Here is a 19,708-nt window from a genome sequence, read left to right as displayed (position 1 = left end):
TGTTCTAGCAAACATCCTATAGAAAAGGATACTTTATACAGAAAGATGATTAGGTCCCATAGAAGAATTCGAATCTTTAGTTTAAGATACAACTTGAGCTCTTAACCACAAAGAAGAAAAGATGGCTAGATTTATGCCATTTTCTCAAATTGAGAACCATGCTGACTTACTTGAAGTTATTTTCTAAGTAAATGGGTGAGATAAACCTTTTACGTAATTTCCCCCCAATCGGTAGAGAGGCATTAATGTGTAGGATCATTATATAATTTAAACTTGAGGGTATTTGTATTTCATGTTTTGTTTTCCTATGCCCTCAAGCTAAAGATCCCCTGTAGTTGGATAACTTGGGTTTATTATTTGCATCAAAGAAGAACACACCATGGGCAACCATGAAAGTGTTTGAAAGAGCCTGTAAAAGAATTTGGGCTTTGGTTTGGTTTGGGAGAAGATCGAAGGAAGCAGTGGTTTGCTTTGCTAAAGAAGTAGCATTCACTCTTTAACAAAAAAGGGGGATGTTTGATATTTTTGGGGTTGAATTGTGACCTTGTTTGTCTCAGACAAATTATGAAATGGCCTTGCTTTGTCTCATTTTATCATGGTTGCAGAGCAACTTTTTTAAGGTTGGTATTCTGTGAGATTGTTTATGTCTAATAAGCCTAACTGTGCCAGGCTAGCTTCTAAATGTGCTCTTTTTTTCCCATCATTATGAAAATAAATTTACTGTATAGTATAATTAAACTATATTTATTTGGAATCCTGCTTTGATTATAAGATCTGTGCTCTGATCAGCCTAGCCAGGATAGGTAGGCTAGGTCAAAATGTTGGTTATGGTTATAAAGCCCCTCCATTTTTTTTTTAAGTCAAACACAGTTTAAAACTAATCTCCCATTTCTTCATTCTACTTAAAATAAGGTTTCTTGACATATATTTGTTACATAAAGTAACATGTGGGCTGCCTACTAGGTGAAAGGGAGAATATACCTAGAAAGTCATTTGTCAGAAATGAAGTATAAAAATTTAAGATAGAAATATAATTTGAGGTACATACAGTTGAGCAATAGAGGCACATCCCTCTTAGTCACTACATCTGATGTGGTGGAAACTATGATCATGCTTCTAATCATCTTGGTGGAAAGTAGAAAATGAACAAAGATGATAGTCAGAAAAGCATTCTGCAAGAGTACTGTACCATTTGTGATGGAAAAAGAGCCTCAAATCATGAGGGTTCATTTTGTATTCTTTTTTTTTTTAAGAGGTAAAACCACGAATAGTTGTATACACTGATTATATTAGATAGACTGCCATATATTTGTCATCTATTTATTTTCAAATTTCCTGATGGTGTTAATTTCTTTAAAGTTAAAAGCTATTTGTTCAAAATTGTCACAGTAATTGACATGGGGTAGAAATTTGATATTTGGATCTAATCCACCAAAAGATAAGTGAAATGACCTGTTTTAGCCTCTTCTCCCATTGATAATTTAAGCTTGATATAGCTGTTATTAAAAGGGATCAGAAAAGCAAAACCCTGGCTTTGCTTAGAGGTGACATCAGGTATTTCTGATTCAGATTCTTTCAACTGGTGAAGAAAGAATGTTCTCCTAGTTTTTAAGTGAGGCAACAGAAAATATGTGGCTTATCCATGTTGTTAAACTTAAGAAATGTTAACTGTGGTAGACTTAGGTTACAGCTGTAGGTTGAAAAATCACTCTATTATACTGTATTTAATCAATTTTAAAACACATTTTTTGACATTTTAACATTTCCAAAATTGAGATGTGATTTAGTCAGCTGTGTCTTAGAAGTGAAGAAGTGAGGAAGTTGGTGTGCTGCTCTTTCTACTGCCCCCTCCAGACCTAAGTCCATAGGATCCTGAGGACTAGTAATTAAGAACAGGAGTGAGGCATTCCCAAATCTGCCCTTTACAATATCAAGGATGAAGCCAGCCTCTGACCTTTCTACTTATGCTGTACCGTGAGAGAGAGTGCTGTTTCTTAGTATTACCTTGGGGTGATTTAATATTTTGCAGAAATGAGAATGTAAAATAACGTTTATCCACGTCAATATATTCATTTTTTCATTCAGCAAATACCTACTGAACATATCACTATATGACATATGACAAGTACTGTGCTCACCTAATATGTTCTCTGACATCTATAGCCTATTCATTTTATCTCAGCACATAACACTATGCCTAGCAAGTAGTAAGCCCTTAATAAAATTATTCAATATTAATGACTATTTGCTAATATTAGCTGTATAGCTGCTTACTCATGGCTTATATCGTACTGTTGAGAGCTGTGATACCTGAATTCAGCTATATCATAAGCACCCACTTGATAGCTGGAACTCGACTAATACTTAAGTTCTGTAATAATGTTTAGATATGTGTTGTTTCATTTTAATGTATTTACGTTTCAATAAAGCATGAGACAAAAGATTACTTAATATTTTCATTGTTAAGCAGTTCTTACTAATAAAAACAAACATGGTAAAAGTTTTTAAAAGGCTCTATATGTACAATGTTTAGAAAATGTTCTAAGTTACACAGTCTAATTAGATTTTTGAAGGCATTTCAATCTTAAAGCTAGATAGGTTTCTATTCTTTGACATAAATAGGGCAAAGAGAAGGTAAATGGGAATGATGAATTGCAGTGATATAATTTACATTTCATTGAATTACCTGAAAAAACAATGAATTTTTCATTCCACAAGCAACAAAAGGTTTAAAGGATTGTTTGCAAAAGTGAATACAGGCTACAAATTCTAACAAAATACGTTATGTATTCTGTTAATGAATCAATGATCATACAAACAAGTGGATTAATTTGAGAATTGAAAAAATTGGGCATTCTTAATAAATTTATTCACAAAAGTTCTAGGAAAACATTTCAATTGATATTATTGCCAAATATAATAAACTTTTCTAATGATATATTTAGTAGTTTCATTTGTTTTTTACAGTGCACACTGGTTTTTGGCTGTTGTTTGTTTCCCTGGTTTGGAAAAACCAAAGTATGAACCTAATCCTCATTACCATGAAAATACAGCCATGCAAAAATGTTCAACTGTAGAGGACAGTTGTATTTCTTCTCCTTCAGCCAGTGAAATGGACAGTTGTTCACAAAACTCTTCTGCCAAGCCTGTAATTAAGAAGATGCTAAACAAAAAGCATTGCGTAGCTGTAATTGATTCAAGTGCTGAACAGGAAGAAAGTGACCCTCGTTATCGGAGAAACATATGCAGTGTGAAATGTAGTCTGAAAAAAATAAATCATACTGCAAGTGAAAATGAAGAATCAAATAAAGGAGAATCTGCATGCCAGAAAGTTGTTGATAGGACTAAAAGTGAGAATGGCCTACAGAATGAATATTTAAGTTCTATGCACCATACAGGTATGTTTCTAAATGTTTTGAAAGAATCAAGGAATTCAGAGTAAATTGGATTTTTTATAAACAGGATTAAGATTTCAAGGCACACTTTTTTTTTAAGTCAGATTTATTGAGGTATAATTTACTTAAAATAACAGTCACTCATTTTATATGTATAGCTCAGTGAGCTTGGATAAATGTATAGAGTCATGTAATCACTACAGCAGTCAAGATTTAGAACCTTTCCATCACTCCAAAAAATTATTTTATGTGTAATCAGTCTCCTCTCACCCCCACAGAGTGCAGTTTTAAAATTGTAGTACAAGGTCTACATTTTCCATTGAAAGGAACTTGGATTTATTTTTATTTCATCGGAAATTTACTGTAGTCAACATAAACAGTAGTTGCACAGTCTTAAATCTGTAAGGTGAATTAGTTCAGTATTTTCAATGTACAAATAGGCAAATTGAGATCAAATGGCCAGAGGCAGAAATTAAAGCTTTCTCCTCCAAAATAATTGTTGACATTCAAATTAAAGGTGAGTTTCTTATTCCTCACTCGCCTTCATTGTTTTCAGTGGGAAGAAGGGCACTGGTCCAACCAACCTCTCTTATTTACCTTCAGTTCTAATAAATTGTTTTTTCCTTGAATCAATTCCATATTTCTAGCACTTGTTATACAAATCTAAGGTTTCAATTCAAATACTTAAATTTCATATCAAATAAATTATATAATTTCCAACCCAAAAGTAAAGTAAGCTACTCCATAAAACCCTTAACATGCTATATAGTATGTACCTTGCGAACTTAATAAACTGTGAATAGATCCTAACATTTTCTTTGGAGGAAAACACTCCATATAAGGCATAAGAGAAATTTTGTGAATTCAGAAAGAACCTAGCAAAAGTTATGAATGCTGAACATACTCTTGGTACTTAACTTCTACCAGCTTATTTTAGTAAGTCGGAGAGCTATTGCTGAGCTCTTATAAAAATATTTTTTATTTGGTTGACATGCTAAGCTGCATAAAGCTGACAATAGTCCTAGAGTGTTTTTTGTGTCCTGTGGAAGATAAGCAGCAGAAAGGGGAATGGTATGTGAATTGTATCTCTGTGGAACTATTTTGTTAAGTTCCCTTTTGATCAGTAATCTCATACACTTTAATGTGAATTCAAATTACAAATGAATTAAAGTGCATGATTTAAAACAAAGCAATGGGACAAAGCCTAGGGCTTCATATATACAAACCCCAGAAATTCCTAGTGACCTTCTACTACAAATTAATGTGCCGGTCCCAGTAGTAGCCAGTTAAAGTGGAGTAAATATTCTCACAAATGCTAGTGGAAATCAAAGTGAAGAATAATCTGTTTTATATAGTTTGTCTTTTTAATATCTGTTTATTTTTTTTATTACAATTTGTACATTTGGTCTTTTGTTTTGTTTTGTTTTGTTTTTAGTATGTAACCGTATCGACTGTATCTTCCTTAAAGGAAATTAATTTACCTTTATTGTATGTGATACAAATAGTTTCTGTTCCTTTTTAATGCTTGTCTTAATCCAATAATGATAGTACCCCATAGTTTGAAAAATGGTGCTGTGCAGTGGGTCTGTGCACTTTTCAGGAATGAGGTCCCATAGCTTTTATCAGATGTTTCCAAGAGATCATTTACCAAAAAGTTCATTAAATGTTTTCTCTAAAGGTGACTTTACTACCTCAGAGAGGATGGTTAAGCAGTCTATCCTATATAAAATGATGACGTACTAAAAATTAGGATACAAAGAGCTTATAAAAATTTTTGTGATATGATTAATATCTCAGTAATTGATTTCTGTTTGGGCTGGGAGTATAGTTGCCAGGATTCAATGAGGCGTTTGGATACTTTTAATATAATTTTAACCATTGAACACAGAGTCATAAGTTGTCTACCGATGTCAAATAACATACTATAGTAAATAAGTGGAATTGCATCTTATCACAGGAATTAGGTTTTTAAGGTCAACTGTAGGAAAATAATGTGTGTAGTATCACTACTTTCATTTGGTGTTTTTTTCAGTTGGGCACCATATGAAATAGTTGTTTTGTATGGAACATGAAAAATGACTATGTTTAAACTCTAGAATCACATTCGGCATCTTCAGATGATCTCACTGTATGGGAAGCTCTCAGGAACTGGGACTGATTGAGAGAACAGCTGATGCAGTTATCATCTCTCAATTTATACCATGATACTTGTTTACGGAATGAAATAATTGAAGTCAATACTACACTATTTAAATTATTTTTCTCCATTTTTTGAAATACAAGTATAGTTTAATTTGTATAAGCTTCATGTTTATATAACAGTTTGTAGATAGAAGTAATTTGTTACTTCTGAATTGCCTGAGAATTTGAACAAATTTGATTCAAATATAGTTGTTTTAGCTTCAAACATTAAAATACAGATTTTTTAAAAAAAGATAAATTAGAAAGGTTATTCTTTGCATAACTAAAGGATGTACCATAGTGCTTTGTTAGTTATTTTAAATAGTATGTTTCCGATACATTTAGTTTTTTATATATGTCTTTTCAGGAAAACCTTTTATTTTTCATCCCATCCCATCCCATCCCATCCCACTTATATTACTATTCTTAATTCCCTTTTAATAACTATGCCAACATACATTTTATCCCATCTAAATTCCTTAAAGTTATGCTTTATAAAACTTGGAAATGGTATGCTGTATAATAGACAATATTAATATATTTAATATTAAAGTGCCTGATTCAGTTTTCATTATTTTCATGTAAATCTTACCTTTCTTTGAAACATTTTGTGTGATTAACTTCTTTCAGCGAATTAATTGATTTTTAAGAATTTAGATTCTTGAAATGGACCTTTAAAAGTATACATTTTTTTATGAGTCATGTATACTTTTTCATACTATCAGCATCTACATCGGGCTTGTGTTGTTTTATTTTATTAAAAAGTCTATGAATATAACCAAACATGAAGGAAAAAGACAGAGTTGGGGGACTTGTCCATAACTACTAACATGATGATTATTTTCATTTTTGTATTTTTCTTTTTATCGTCCAAAAGCAAGCCTATTTTACTCAATTTTAATTGTTTATTTTTTACTTTATATTGTATAATTTTCTATATTTTTCACAATTTTAATTTTTTAAATGTACAGTATTTCATTTTATGTTCTACAGTTTGCTAACTGTCCTGTTACTGGATATTTAGGTTATTTTTTTCTATCGTAGCTTCCATTATTAAAGATATCTAGCACAAAAATATTTATTTACATACATACATACATATATGTATTTAAATATACATAGAATCTTATAATTGACACCTAGTTTTTAAATTTTAATACATTTTAGAGTCTGAATAGTAGAAATAACTCTGTAATTGATATGTCAATCCAGGGTTTTATGAAAGTAATTTATATTTGTGATATTATATTCTAAGGTAAATTTTGTATTCTTAATTACTATATCACTAATAGATTACTAGCCTAACATCATATACTATAAGTTATATGCATGTCCTTTTTCATTACATCATGTTTCTTATTGGTACAGATGGCTTAAGCAAAATCAGACTAAACTATAGTGATGAATCAGCTGAAGCTAGTAAAATGCTTGAGGATGAACTCATCGACTTCTCAGAAGATCAGGATAACCAGGTGAAACCTGCTTGGCAAAAAGTTCTAATGTTCTATCTAATTAAAAGTTTTTCTTTAGAGTCCTATAGTCAGTTCCTTGAACCAGTAACTCATGCCTCTGGACTTGGGTCTCATCTCAGAACAGAAATTCAATTTTCAGTCAGAAGTTGATAGAATAAATGTATTAGCACTATTTTGTTTTCGTTTTGAGGTTTTCTTCCCACGATGTGGACTAAACTAATATTACCCACCTCAGAAAGTTTTAATATAAAAGTAATTCTTTCACCCCCAACCCAGCCACCAGGACCCCTACCACCCCTTTCTGTTTCTCTTTCTCTTTTACAGTATTTATAGGCCATACTTAACCTTTGGTCTAACTTGACATTCAAGAGGCAAATATTTACATTTTTGATTATCTGGTGCATAAGCATAGCAATATTATATTACTTCTTCCACTTTCCCAGTGATTCTTTTCCTTTTATCTAATGTATATGGCAGGACCAGATAATACTTAGTTAAAACTAATATAGATCAATTCTCATATTTACTTAGCATCTCACTTGCTCTAAGAAACTTTACTAACATCAAGAATAAAGTATGTTATTGAAAATATTTTATCATTTCAGTTAATGAAGGTTTTATAGTAAGAGAAAAGTTTATACAAATCCTACAGCATACCATTTTTTAATTCTCTAACCTTTCTTTAGCTGTTAGGACAAACTTTGAATTTACTTAGTAGTGAAGATAACTTTGTACTGCACCGTTTTTTCCTTCTTGCTGAATCCTCTTATGAACAAAAGCTATTTTTTGGATTCCTTGGTCTGCAATGTGTGGCTATGAAATACACTTTTTCTCTCCAACATATACAGACACATATACGGATTACATTTAATATTTATAATGAGCACTTACGCTTCTTTGGTCATAGCAATTATGTGAACTAGCTAATTTAATTGTGTATTATTATTAATTCTTTCTGTTGATTATTTCATTTATAAAGTTGCCAGAGCTTTCTCAAAGAACCAAAGAAAGAAACCTTGTTTGTTTTACATTCAAGATAATTTACAGAACAAGACAATGTCATTACACTGTCTTCTCTCAAGTGAAGTGGATATATCGTTTTGTTAAGGAAAATAGTGTTTCCAGAAACCCTTGAAATATTTCTGATGTGAAAAAATATTTATGTAAAAGAATAATAAATATGTCATTCATGTCCTGTTATCTTAGCCAACAAAGTATATTTTCAAAAAATACCTAAAATCAGAGCAATAGTATTTGACTGGAGAAGAATCAGTCATAATATATTCAATCTTTAAAAATTTATTCTAAGTTGAGTAAATGATGTAACAACTTTTCATAGACCTTGATTGGTAGTTCCTTTTCATTAAAATGTCAGTGTTGTGGCATTAGATAACTGGTATTGAGTGACGTTTTCTAGTATCTGATAAACCAAAAAAAAAAAAAAAAAATTTTTTTTTTACATATTTGTTACAAAGATTTTTATCCTGAATAGGGCTACTTTGTTAAGGTTATTAGTTATTTAGATTGTATATTTTGAATACTAACAGGAATCTCTCTTTTATAGGATGATAGCAGTGATGACGGATTCCTTGCTGATGACAATTGCAATTCAGAAATAGGACAGTGGCATTTAAAGCCTACTATCTGTAAACAGTACGCATTAACTATATATCTTGTAAACTACATGATAATTTTTATTTATATACTTTCATAGTATAAAACATGACCAGACAGTTTTTATTTAAACAAGTACTTAAGCAAAAGTCGCAGTGGTTGTCAAAGTCAGGGAGGAAAACTGGGTCACGCCCAACGTCCAAGGATGAAATTGGGGAGAAAGGATAATCATTTCAGTCCTCTATTTGCCCATTTTCTATGTGTGTGGATGAGCGTGCACACACACACATACATTTTCATTGACAACCACTATTCCTTTTCGATATAAAGTGATTTGGAACAGAAAAGGACACACAATTGTCATTCAGATCAATAACATGGGGATTGGAGTTGACACTGGTTCCATAGCTACAGTGTGAAGGCTGTGGAGTGACTCAAGGCAGTCCTATGGGAAATGTTCCAGATGGAACCCCAAATGAGGATGAGTCTGTTTTGGTTTTCAGAAATAATAATATGTTCTGTGGTCTCTCCAGGGGCTCCAAACTTCTCAGGTGATGAAGTATTGCCTATTTTTAGACTTCATCTTTTTTGACTTTTTTTGCAGAAACTGTTGGCTGAAACTACATTAACAGCTTTTGAAGAGCAAACTTCATTTTTAAGGAAAATATAGAGATCTAGAGCAGTTAAGAGACCTTCTCTAAATACCATAAAATTTTAGCCAGAAAGAGCCTAGATCTTTAAACATTCCAGGACTTTTTGTACGACATTAGACTTCCTCACTTAACTGGGGTATACAACAAATTTTGAAGGTTTGAGTCTTATTTATAGTGAGTGTTCAAAGTGGAATCTTGCAAAAATCACTGGATTCTAAACTAATTCTTTTATGCGATAATTACCTGTTTTGTTATCTATAGTAGGTTTTAGTTAAAAATGAGATTATTTTCTAATACTTTTGCATGGTGATTAGGAATATGGGGGTGTTCAAATTTGAGAATTGTTTTGACTTTCTACTAAATTTTGAAGTATTTTTAGAAAACAATTATGAAACTTTAGTGAACTATATTCATAATTAAGACATGGTTAATGTTCTATTTGGTATCTAATACAACCATGGAGATTTAAAGTGTCATAAGGGTATATGGGTTTATAAGGTTTATTCCCTCCACCCCCAAGTTTTACTGAGGCATACAAAGGGAATATTGAAGGTTTTAAATTTTATTGTTAATGTACATCTCTTTATATCCTTTTAACATGATAAAGTACTAACATTTGGTCATTTCTACCCTGCAGACCTTGTATCCTATTGATGGACTCACTCAGAGGCCCTTCTCGGTCAAATGTTGTAAAAATTCTAAGAGAGTAAGTTCAAAATCATACCTTGTACTTTGTAGTCTGGTGGAAATGAAGGACTTTGTATATGTATGTACATATATTCTTACTATATATATTCATTATTGCAGGTATTTAGAGGTGGAATGGGAAGTTAAAAAAGGAAGCAAAAGAAGTTTTTCCAAAGATGTCATGAAAGGCTCTAATCCAAAAGTACCCCAGCAAAACAACTTCAGTGATTGTGGTGTATACATATTGCAGTATGTAGAGAGCTTTTTTGAGGTGGGTTTCAACTTATTGGATCTGATATAATAAATAATAAAATAGTATATTTTATCTTATGTTAGTATAAAAAACACAAGCAAATATGTTAGAGGGTTTGACAACTATCATTTCAAAAATTATTCCAGGGAACCAAAACTCCCAAATTGGAGAATTTTTAAGGTATAATAAAAAAGATTGTATATTTCATCACAGCCAAAGCTTGTTGACCTCATTACTCATCACTGATCAACTCTTCCTCTCCACTGGCTCTTTCCACCATAAGAAATCTCTCCCTTGATTTGGACTGCCTCTTTCACCTCCTTTTCTCTTCACAGATATATTTTGGAGAAGTGTTTATATTCACTGTCTCCATTTCTACAAATCTTACTTGCTTCTCAAATTTCTATAATCTAATTTCATCCTCACCCTTATATTGAAATTGCTCCTGACCTCACAGCACCATCTGACACTGCTGACCATTCTTTCCTCTAACAGTCTCTCTGACTACAGAGGTACCACGCATACTTCTCATGGATATTTGTTGCAGTTACCTGGACTCCTTCCTCTTCTTTACCCATCATCCAGTGTACTACTATGTCCCGTGAAGTCTTTCACTTCTTCAGTTCTTTATCCCTGCTGCCACTTTCGAAATTCAGTACACTTGCATCACTATTCTAAACTACTGCATCAGTCTAACCAGGTCTCCTGACTTCTGTTTTTCACAGTATTTTTCCAAAAACCCAAATCTAATCATGTTACTTTCCTGCTTTCAATCTAATAGTGGCTTCCTGTTGCCCTTGAATTAAGACCAAAATTCATGTGACTTGCAAGATCTGACTGCTGTCCAAGCTTGTAGCCTGATTCCCTCTCATTCTCACTCTCATTCTATATATACCAGCCACTTGAATGTCATTCAGTTTCTCATATTGTGTCATGTTCTTTCTTGTCTCTAGGCCTTGCTGCATATTTCCTTACTTGGAATATCCTTTCCTGTTGCTTTTGTCATTTATCATTTGGCTAACTCCTACTCATTCTTCAGGTCTTAGGTTAACCATCACCTTTTTTTTGGAATTGTGCTAAGCTCCCAGATATGTATTCTTATAGGACTCGCTGCTTTACCTGTCATAATATTTGTGATATTGTTTTAATTGTTGCGTTATCTGTCTAGATAGACAAAAATTTTTATAAAGGGCCAGATAGTAAATGGTATTTTAGGATTTGCAACCATGTGGTCTCTGTTCCTACTCAGTTCTGCTATTGTGGCATGAGACACATGTAAATGAGTTAGTGTGGCTGCGTTCCAATAGGCTTTATTTACAGAATTTGGCCCACTGGCCACAGTTTGCTGATCACCCCAATCGAGACTATAAGATTTTACATCTCCAGTGCCTAGCACGGTGCTTGGCATGTGGTAGATAATGAGTATTTACTCATGAGGTACAGATTTTTTTTAACTCTGTAATGCTTTTGTGATTGAAACTAAACTATTACTTCTTATAATTTTCTAATGTGTATTTACTATGCTTTATTTTCAGAATCCAATTCTCAATTTTGAATTACCTATGAATTTGGCAAACTGGTTTCCTCCCCCAAGAATGAGAACAAAAAGAGAAGAAATCCGAAACATAATTCTTAAGCTGCAGGAAGGTCAGAGCAAAGACAAAAAGAATCATAAGGACACTTCAACAGAAACATCTGTCGGGGAAGGAACAGAACAATGTGTCAACAGTGTCTCAGATTGACCATTTCTGATTCTTGTCAGTGTTGTCTTCAGAAACTGAGTGACTTTCACCTTTGGGTATAGACAGTAAAGAACTGAAGTGTTCACTACTCAGAGTGATTTTTGAAATGTTAATGCTTGTAAAAATGTCATATAATTAATTTCCAATGGAGTATGTATTAAGTAAATGTCTGTAAATATGTTAATGAGGCCAATTTTTCCAGCATTTATAATTATTTTTTTCACTTGTTAGGAAGCTTTTGTTATGTATTTTCTGTTAATAGTACTTCAAACTGCAACTTCTAAACACAAAATAAATAAAAAAATATTTATAGGAGGAAATGATTAACTTGATATTCTTTAGTGAACTTCTATTAAATTCCTTTGTGGGTGTGATACATTTCATGGGACTAGTCAAGTATCCATGATGATTTTTTGACCTTTTGCCTTTGTTCTAAAATGACTTGAAATATCAAAATAAGGTTAACACGAAGGCATTTTGAACAAGAAAGACATATATATGCTTGTATAGCAGGAAAAAAATAACTTTTTAATTCATACATTCCTTTGTGCTCAGAGAACCCCAAAAATGGAATAAATATTTATAATTTTACACAAATATTTAAGAAGAAGCAATATTAAGAGCAATTCAAAGAAAAATAACCTTGAATTATAATATTAAATAATAACTATACTTTACCATACATTATTGTAAAGTACATTTCTGAAGACAACTAAGACTCAGGTTAAAACTATTTTAGTAAGCACAGCCCTAATTTCAAATATTCCGTGTTACCTTTCTATATTGTACTTTAAAAAGTATGCTACAATCTGTGTGATATAGTTAAATGGTAAACATTTTTAATCTGTGTGAGCACAGGAATTTAAATAGGAATTTACTATTTTTTATAATGGCTTTTGCTGTTTTTTCATTGTTCATTTTGTTCTTATTTTTGATAAAGTGTCAGACATTGTGATTGAGTTGTTTAGTGTAAATTATTTTTACATGTAAAAGTATTATCTTTAATCAGTTGCATAATGCAGGGGAAAAATCTACCTTGAATTTCCCTTTAAAAATACTAAAATGTGATTTTTAATGATAGATTTACAGCTCTTGTAGGAATCTTGCATATATCTGCTGAAACTATTATTTTCAAATGAAATGTCATACATTTCTTTTGAATTAACTTTGAGACTTGAAATATATATTTTAAAAGTCATTTTTTCGTTAAATAATGAATTTTAAAATGCACATATAACAAAAATAATTGACAATAAAAGGAAGGCCATTTTCATCATCTGCAATTATTTTTAATCTGGCATTTCTGGAATTGCAACCAATATTTTAGGCTATTTTCTTGAATTTAATAAATGGATTTGGGGTGGATGGAGATGTCAACAACAACCAAAAAAAAAAAAAAAATCTGAGACACACTCATTTAAGGAAATCTTAAAATGTAAGCTTAAAGAAGGCCACTATTAGCAGTATCAATTATAGATTTGTTACTTTAAACTATCTAACATTTTTACATTTCTGATTACATTCTTTTTCTTTTTTTTTTTGGAATACCCTAGAGCTGTTAGCTCAGATATGAAAAAATAAGCTTAATTTTATTTATTGAATATGAACAAAATAATAGAAATTGTTTAAAAAGCCCGACAGCAGTAAACAAAATAGGTATATTTAATTTTTTTAATGTACTATATTTTGTCAGAATTTGAAGGTCCTGAAAAAACTATTTTAAAACGCTTATTTTCGTTTTAATTTCTAATGGTTACATTTTGCACTCTTAATTCTTGATAAAAGAAAAAACATAACTTTTCATTTGAATTGTCCTTTGGGCCAACTCAAGTCAATCATGTTTTGACATGAAAATATACATTGATGCCTGTCAACTTTCTAGAGGTAGAATATTCAGATATTTGATATTTCTTCCTCTCTATGTAAAATTCTATTTTTTAAAGTTATGCTAATGACTTTGTTTTATATATATATACTGAATTTGGAGACTGCCAGGTTGAGCTCCAAAACTAGACTTGAGAATCTTTGGTGTGTATTCACATTTACTTGATAATTGTGTACTCTGGTACTTCTATATGTAGTTTAAAGTGGTTATCAACCTTTTAAAATGTGTTATTAGTACTACAGAAGTTGTGAAACAGAATTTTAAAGTTTAGAGTTTTGTTACTAGACACTGAAACCACATGATGAGTATCTGGTGTCTTAACTAATTAGATAGATCTCTTGTATTTGTTTTCTTGTTGGATAGAATAACAGTTAATCATTTTTAGAAGAGTTTTAGATTACTTGCCATAAAATTTGTATGCGTCTTAGCTCTTGGTAGTTTAGGAGCAAAGATGGCATTTAACTATAACTAACTCTTTCCCTTTGGTGTTGCTAAGACAGCTGAAAACTTAATGGTATTATTTCAAGTTCACATAAACCTAAATCAGTTAAGCATAGTAACCTGTGCTTATACTATTAGTTAATTAAATGTAGGAGGTATTATTTGAAAGGATAAAATAATTATCTAAATCATATCTTGTTTTAAGTCACCAAAATAAATTCAGTATTTTTTCTTTAAAAAAACTATGATCTCTGAAGACTGTAAGATATAATATAAAATGAATAAGTTTTGGGGAATGATCCAAGATGGCAGAGTAGCTAAACGCTGTGCTACTCCAGTGACCACATTAAAATTACAACTAAATTATGAAACAGTCAATCTGGAGAAACATCTGAAGTACAGCTAAGCAGAAGTTTTTAAGGATATAAAAAAAGCCACATCGAGACTGAATAATATTGAATGTCAACTGTAAAAAAAAAAAAATACATTTTAATTTCCCAGATATCACAAGTTGCACTTAAGTCTCAGACAATTCACTGAACAGGAATCATGAATATATTTTAATATATAATATATGATCAAGAGTTGGTGCAGTAAAGCTACTGGAATATAATGATAGAGAATAACTTGGTGAGAAGAAACAGACCCCTTATGAAATGAGGTAGGGCAGTGCTGTATGTTTAGGAGCGAGACAGATAACAAGGTTGCCCTATAGATCACTCTGAGGACTAAAAGAGGGAGGAGATTATTATGGGGGCATGCTACAGACTGTCTAGCCAAGTGAATATAAATGGATAGCTTACCAATAAATAACTGAACTCAGAGGTAAGACCAGACTGTATTAGGAAATGTAATTACTAAAGAATGTGCTGAAATACTCCGGCAGGACTTTCTGGTACATTTCTTGTTTTCCTCCTCTCAGGAAGAAGACAAAGGTTATGAAAACTACTCTTGGAAACTTAAATTTAACCACAGAGGAAGAATTGGTTGATAAAGTGGATGAAATGTGTACCTTGGGGAAAAGTCCTATCTTAATTCTGATAAGCCAGATCAAGGAATAATGGTTAGAGTACACTGAAGTACTACTATTAAGGAAGAGTCAGTGTACTCAGAGAAAAATACCCTAGACCCATGGCCTGAAGCAGAAAAAAGTTAAAAGTTTAGAGGTCTTGACTACAAATAGCAATTAAAGTGTCCTTATTGCAAATGATTAGTGAAAAACATATTATCCAAAACAAAGATTTTAACCTAGAAATAGGTATCAAAATCACCTGGGGAGGTTTTAAAAGTAACACATACCTCAGGTCTTCTTTGAAGTGTTTTAAAATACCACTTTACCCTCTCCCCCCAAATTCTCATTAAGAACTTGATGAGGTTATTAAGTTGCTGCTACTATGCCTTGAATTATAAAGAAAATTACTACGGTACCCAAAGGTTAGAGACTAACAGATAATCTTGTTTTTCAAAAGGAAGAAAGTAGATTCTGCCAATTATAAAACACATCTACTCTTGACAAGATTCTAGAGTGAATTATTAAATGGATGGTTTGTGAACTCTTAATAGTGACCAAGAGCTTGGTGACCACTACAATCAACGTTGTTTTATATTTTTAATAGAATTCTGGACAAGGCAATCTGTAGAAAGCAGCCACACTAGCAATTGTCAAAGTGTGTTTGATAACTAGTTTTGAGGGATATTTATAAGTTCTTTGGTCAAATAAGTTTGTAAAACATTTAAACAAAGTTAATCAGGTTTCTTGGAGCTTTTACTAAGCTATTGCGCAGAATGACTTAAGAGGAAAATAAAGAACAACATACCAGATACAGAATTTGGCCATATCCTCTTTACCAGCTGGTTCTCTAAACGGCCTTATAAATACTACCCATCAGAAGACAGAGTAAACTACTTGGGGGTGTTTATGAACTGATGCTTTTGAAAGTTATCTGGGATTGGTTATGTTTTTACATTTTATTTCACTAATAGTTGGTAATTGATTTGGAAACTTGAAAATAAGTGACTAGTGTCTTAGGAGAAGGAAGTTGCATGAGAAGCATTTTTCTATGACTGTTGTAATGAAAAAACTGCAAGTCTAATTTTTGTATACAGGTGGATTCTTCTAGAAAAAAGCAGATTTGATGATACCAATCTTTTGTAAGGTCACCAAATCCCCTACAATCATACACAAGTAGAAATTGTGTAAAAATATGAAAAGGAATCGAAAGATTATCTGGAAGCTTTTTTTCTGTTTATAGTTAAACCACTCAACTGCTAGCTTACACCTTTCCTGACTTCCATGCCGTTTTACTTTACTTTAGAATTAAACTGCCACAAACTATACCTAGAAGCATTTTTTAAAGAAATCTGAAAAAATACACTTTATTAATATACTTGCAATGTTTTTAATCCCTCAACTGACAACAAGTTGTTTACGCCTATTATAAAACTTACTACATTTATCATAATTACCTATGTACATGTTGACAGCAGAGGATTTGATCCAAAACAAATTAGATGAAAAGAAATTGATCCTTAAATACTGAATAAATGTTTTGAGCACCTGCTCTGTACTAGGTGTTGGGGATTTAAAACAGCCAAATAGATAACATTTCTCCTCATGGAGCCTCCTTATAGTTCAATGGGAAAGACATTATTAATCAGCCTCACAAATTAATAATTTCAAATAAGTGCCATGCAGGAGAGGCACACAGTGTATTCAGTAAATATAGCCTGATCTGGGAAGGCTGAGGAAGTCTTCCCTGAAAATATGATACTTGAAGTATGGATAAACAAACTGAACAAAGTCTGAGAGGGCAAGAGAAGAATTGTGCTTGTAGGCCCTGAGGTAGGGAGATGTGTGACTTTTCCTAAATCATAATGGCCTCACTTACACTAACCACATACTATATACCAGACACTGTTCTAAGTTTTTTTTAAATGTATGAATTTGTTTCTTCACAATGAGCATATGAGATATGTACTGTTATTACTCCCAAATTACAGAAGGACAAACTGAGGTCCAAAGAAATAATTTCTCCAGCAAGACTGGGTTTTGAACACGCCATCTTATGTTAGAAGCTAGGTTGATCTAGCTAGATTAAAAAAAAAAAAAAAGAAAAGAAATAAGATGTCCATATTTTTTTAAAGATGCAGTATGGCTAAATCTTTATTATGGAAACTGGTAGTATGGGGGTTATTGAACTGTTACCTTTTAGTATGTTTAAACATCTTCATAATTTTAACAATAAAATTGAAGCCCTGTGTAACGAGCACAGAGTTAAGGTGGAAAGATAGACTGGGACCTGATCAGGCAGGGCCTTGAAGCCATTGTTTAAGATTTTGATCATTATCCTAAAAAGTCCCTGAAGCATTTCAAGCAGAGGAATAACATGATCAACTGTGAATACTGAAAAGATCGCGATGGTGGCAATGAAAGCATCAGGGGGGCAAGAATGAGTGCAAGCCTGTACTATAGAAATTAAACTAATTATGAATTACTTAACTATAGCTAGGGTAAAAGATACAATTATGCTCGTGATCGTAGGATGCTAAAATAATAAAACATAATTTGGATATTTCATTTAAAATGTTCCTTTTGGAAACATGCAACAGAAACAGGAAAGAGTGTTCCTTTTCCCTAGTCAGAACTTTGTTTTTAAGTTTTATGAACAAATTATTGTCAAAGATACTTAACTATAAATGAAACATACAGCTGAAAAATGGACAGAAAATGATTAACTGAAGATATTGATAGAAAATTGATTTTAAAAACAAAATTAAAAAGTATGTAAAACTATCATAGGAAAAGCATTTTTTTTAAACATCAGTGTTACATTTTAAAAATATAAACAAAGAAAAAGTATAAAAATAGCATAAATATCAATAATCCATTGTCTTCACAGGAAGTGTTTATCAATGTAAAATTAAAAATTACAGTAGGTCATTTGTTGCCTGACATTCCCAAGCATGCTTCTCAGGGAAACTGCCCAATGCACCTGTACCTGCTAGTTCTCTCCCATCCGGGTATCCTTTGTCACAGCTAACTGGATTTAGGATGGACCCCTGTTCTCATGGAAAGTTAGTTTGTAGTGATATGACCTAGCAGATAAAAAGAAAACAAAGCCAGTCAGATCTGATCATTGGGAATTCATATTGAAAGAAAATGATTTGCAAATTAGAAGTAGCAGAGACAGTGTTAAAATGAGTTACCTTATTTCTAAGATAAACTTAATGTTTTTTTACATCTTAACCTCTGAGTTAAGATTACATTTTATCAAGTAAAGAACAAGTTTGCATCAGAATCATCTGAAAGGCTTGATAAAACGTTACTGGGCCCCATCCCGTTTCTGATTCAAGATTGCCTTCAATGGGGCCTGCAAACTTGCATTTCTAACAATTTCCCAGGCAAGACCACAGTTTGAGAACTATTGATATATTTCTTCTCAGCATTTTCAGGCAGATGTGTGAAAACGTCTTGATGCAGGTAAGACAAAGAAAGCACCAATCAAAGCATCTCAGATTCAATGAAATACTGTATGAAATTAATTTGATAATACCTACTCAATTTTTGTAATTATTACAATTAAATATGTAAATAACAAGCATGTGAACATACCATACAGTTTTGCTTGTTTTCCTTTTTTTTAATTGTTACAGTCTGGATTTATCTTTATAACCTATTTTAACAACTTTGTATTCTTTCATATTTTCCCCTATATTCATATGATCTCTATATAGTAGTATATGTTTAAAGATGTATTCATTGTTTTTCTTATAAAAACTGGGATAATATAAACATTTTTCAGCATTTTTTTTTTTTTTTTTGGTCTCAGCACTAGCTGGTGAAAATCAATCCAAGCTGAAGTCAATTATATGATGGAACATTATTTAGTCATTCCCTTACTCTGTCAGTCCTGATCGGCTTGGTTATGCTATAGTAACAATTCCAAAATCTCAGAAGCTTACTCTCACCTAAAAGTTTTCTTTCTTTGGTCATGCTACATGTCCAAAAGAGGAAAGCAGGAGAGCCCTGCTCATCAGTTACTCAGCTACCCAGACTGATGAAGCTCTAGGTTGATACAAGCTTCCATGGCCATCACGGGGAAGGGAACCTGGTGAGCAGCCAAATGACTCTCAAAGTTTCTACCCAGACGTGGCACATCACTTCCACTCACACTGCAGTGGCCTAAGCTAGTTAAGCAACACCCCTAATTTCAAAAGGAACAAAGAAGTTCACTTTTACTGTATTTCCAGGAGGGGAATATTTTTTTAGAGGTTTAAGTGACTACCACACCTCTAATGGGCATTCACTTTGTTTCCAGTTTTTTGCAACCATGACCATATTTCCCTGTTTCTATTTCTTTATACACTGGTAGTTTTATTTCTTTG

At 32.2% G+C, this 19,708-nt stretch overlaps 1 protein-coding gene across 6 annotated transcripts in view; it reads left to right on the top strand.

Annotated features, from left to right (window-relative positions):
• Nucleotides 1–12,320, top strand: part of SENP6 (SUMO specific peptidase 6) — a 100,144-nt gene extending 87,824 nt beyond the window's left edge. For 4 of the 6 annotated variants that reach the window (XM_019729601.3, XM_019729598.3, XM_019729600.3 and 1 more), the window contains 6 exons: nt 2,968–3,398; nt 6,945–7,048; nt 8,613–8,701; nt 9,953–10,021; nt 10,123–10,273; nt 11,791–12,129. In XM_019729601.3, coding sequence (XP_019585160.2) covers nt 2,968–3,398; nt 6,945–7,048; nt 8,613–8,701; nt 9,953–10,021; nt 10,123–10,273; nt 11,791–11,997 — 1,051 coding nt within the window. In that variant the 3' untranslated portion in view covers nt 11,998–12,129. Of the gene's footprint in view, nt 1–2,967; nt 3,399–6,944; nt 7,049–8,612; nt 8,702–9,952; nt 10,022–10,122; nt 10,274–11,790 lie in introns of all 6 variants that reach the window. The other 2 variants (XM_019729596.3, XM_019729599.3) reach the window with 1 other exon arrangement.
• The last annotated feature ends 7,388 nt before the right edge of the window (nt 12,321–19,708 follow it).

Source organism: Rhinolophus sinicus, chromosome 2 (genome assembly GCF_057876585.1).
Source record: "Rhinolophus sinicus isolate RSI-liver-muscle chromosome 2, RSI-T2T, whole genome shotgun sequence".
In the NCBI taxonomy this organism is placed as follows: Eukaryota; Metazoa; Chordata; class Mammalia; order Chiroptera; family Rhinolophidae; genus Rhinolophus; species Rhinolophus sinicus.
This window is presented reverse-complemented; position numbering and strand designations above follow the sequence as displayed.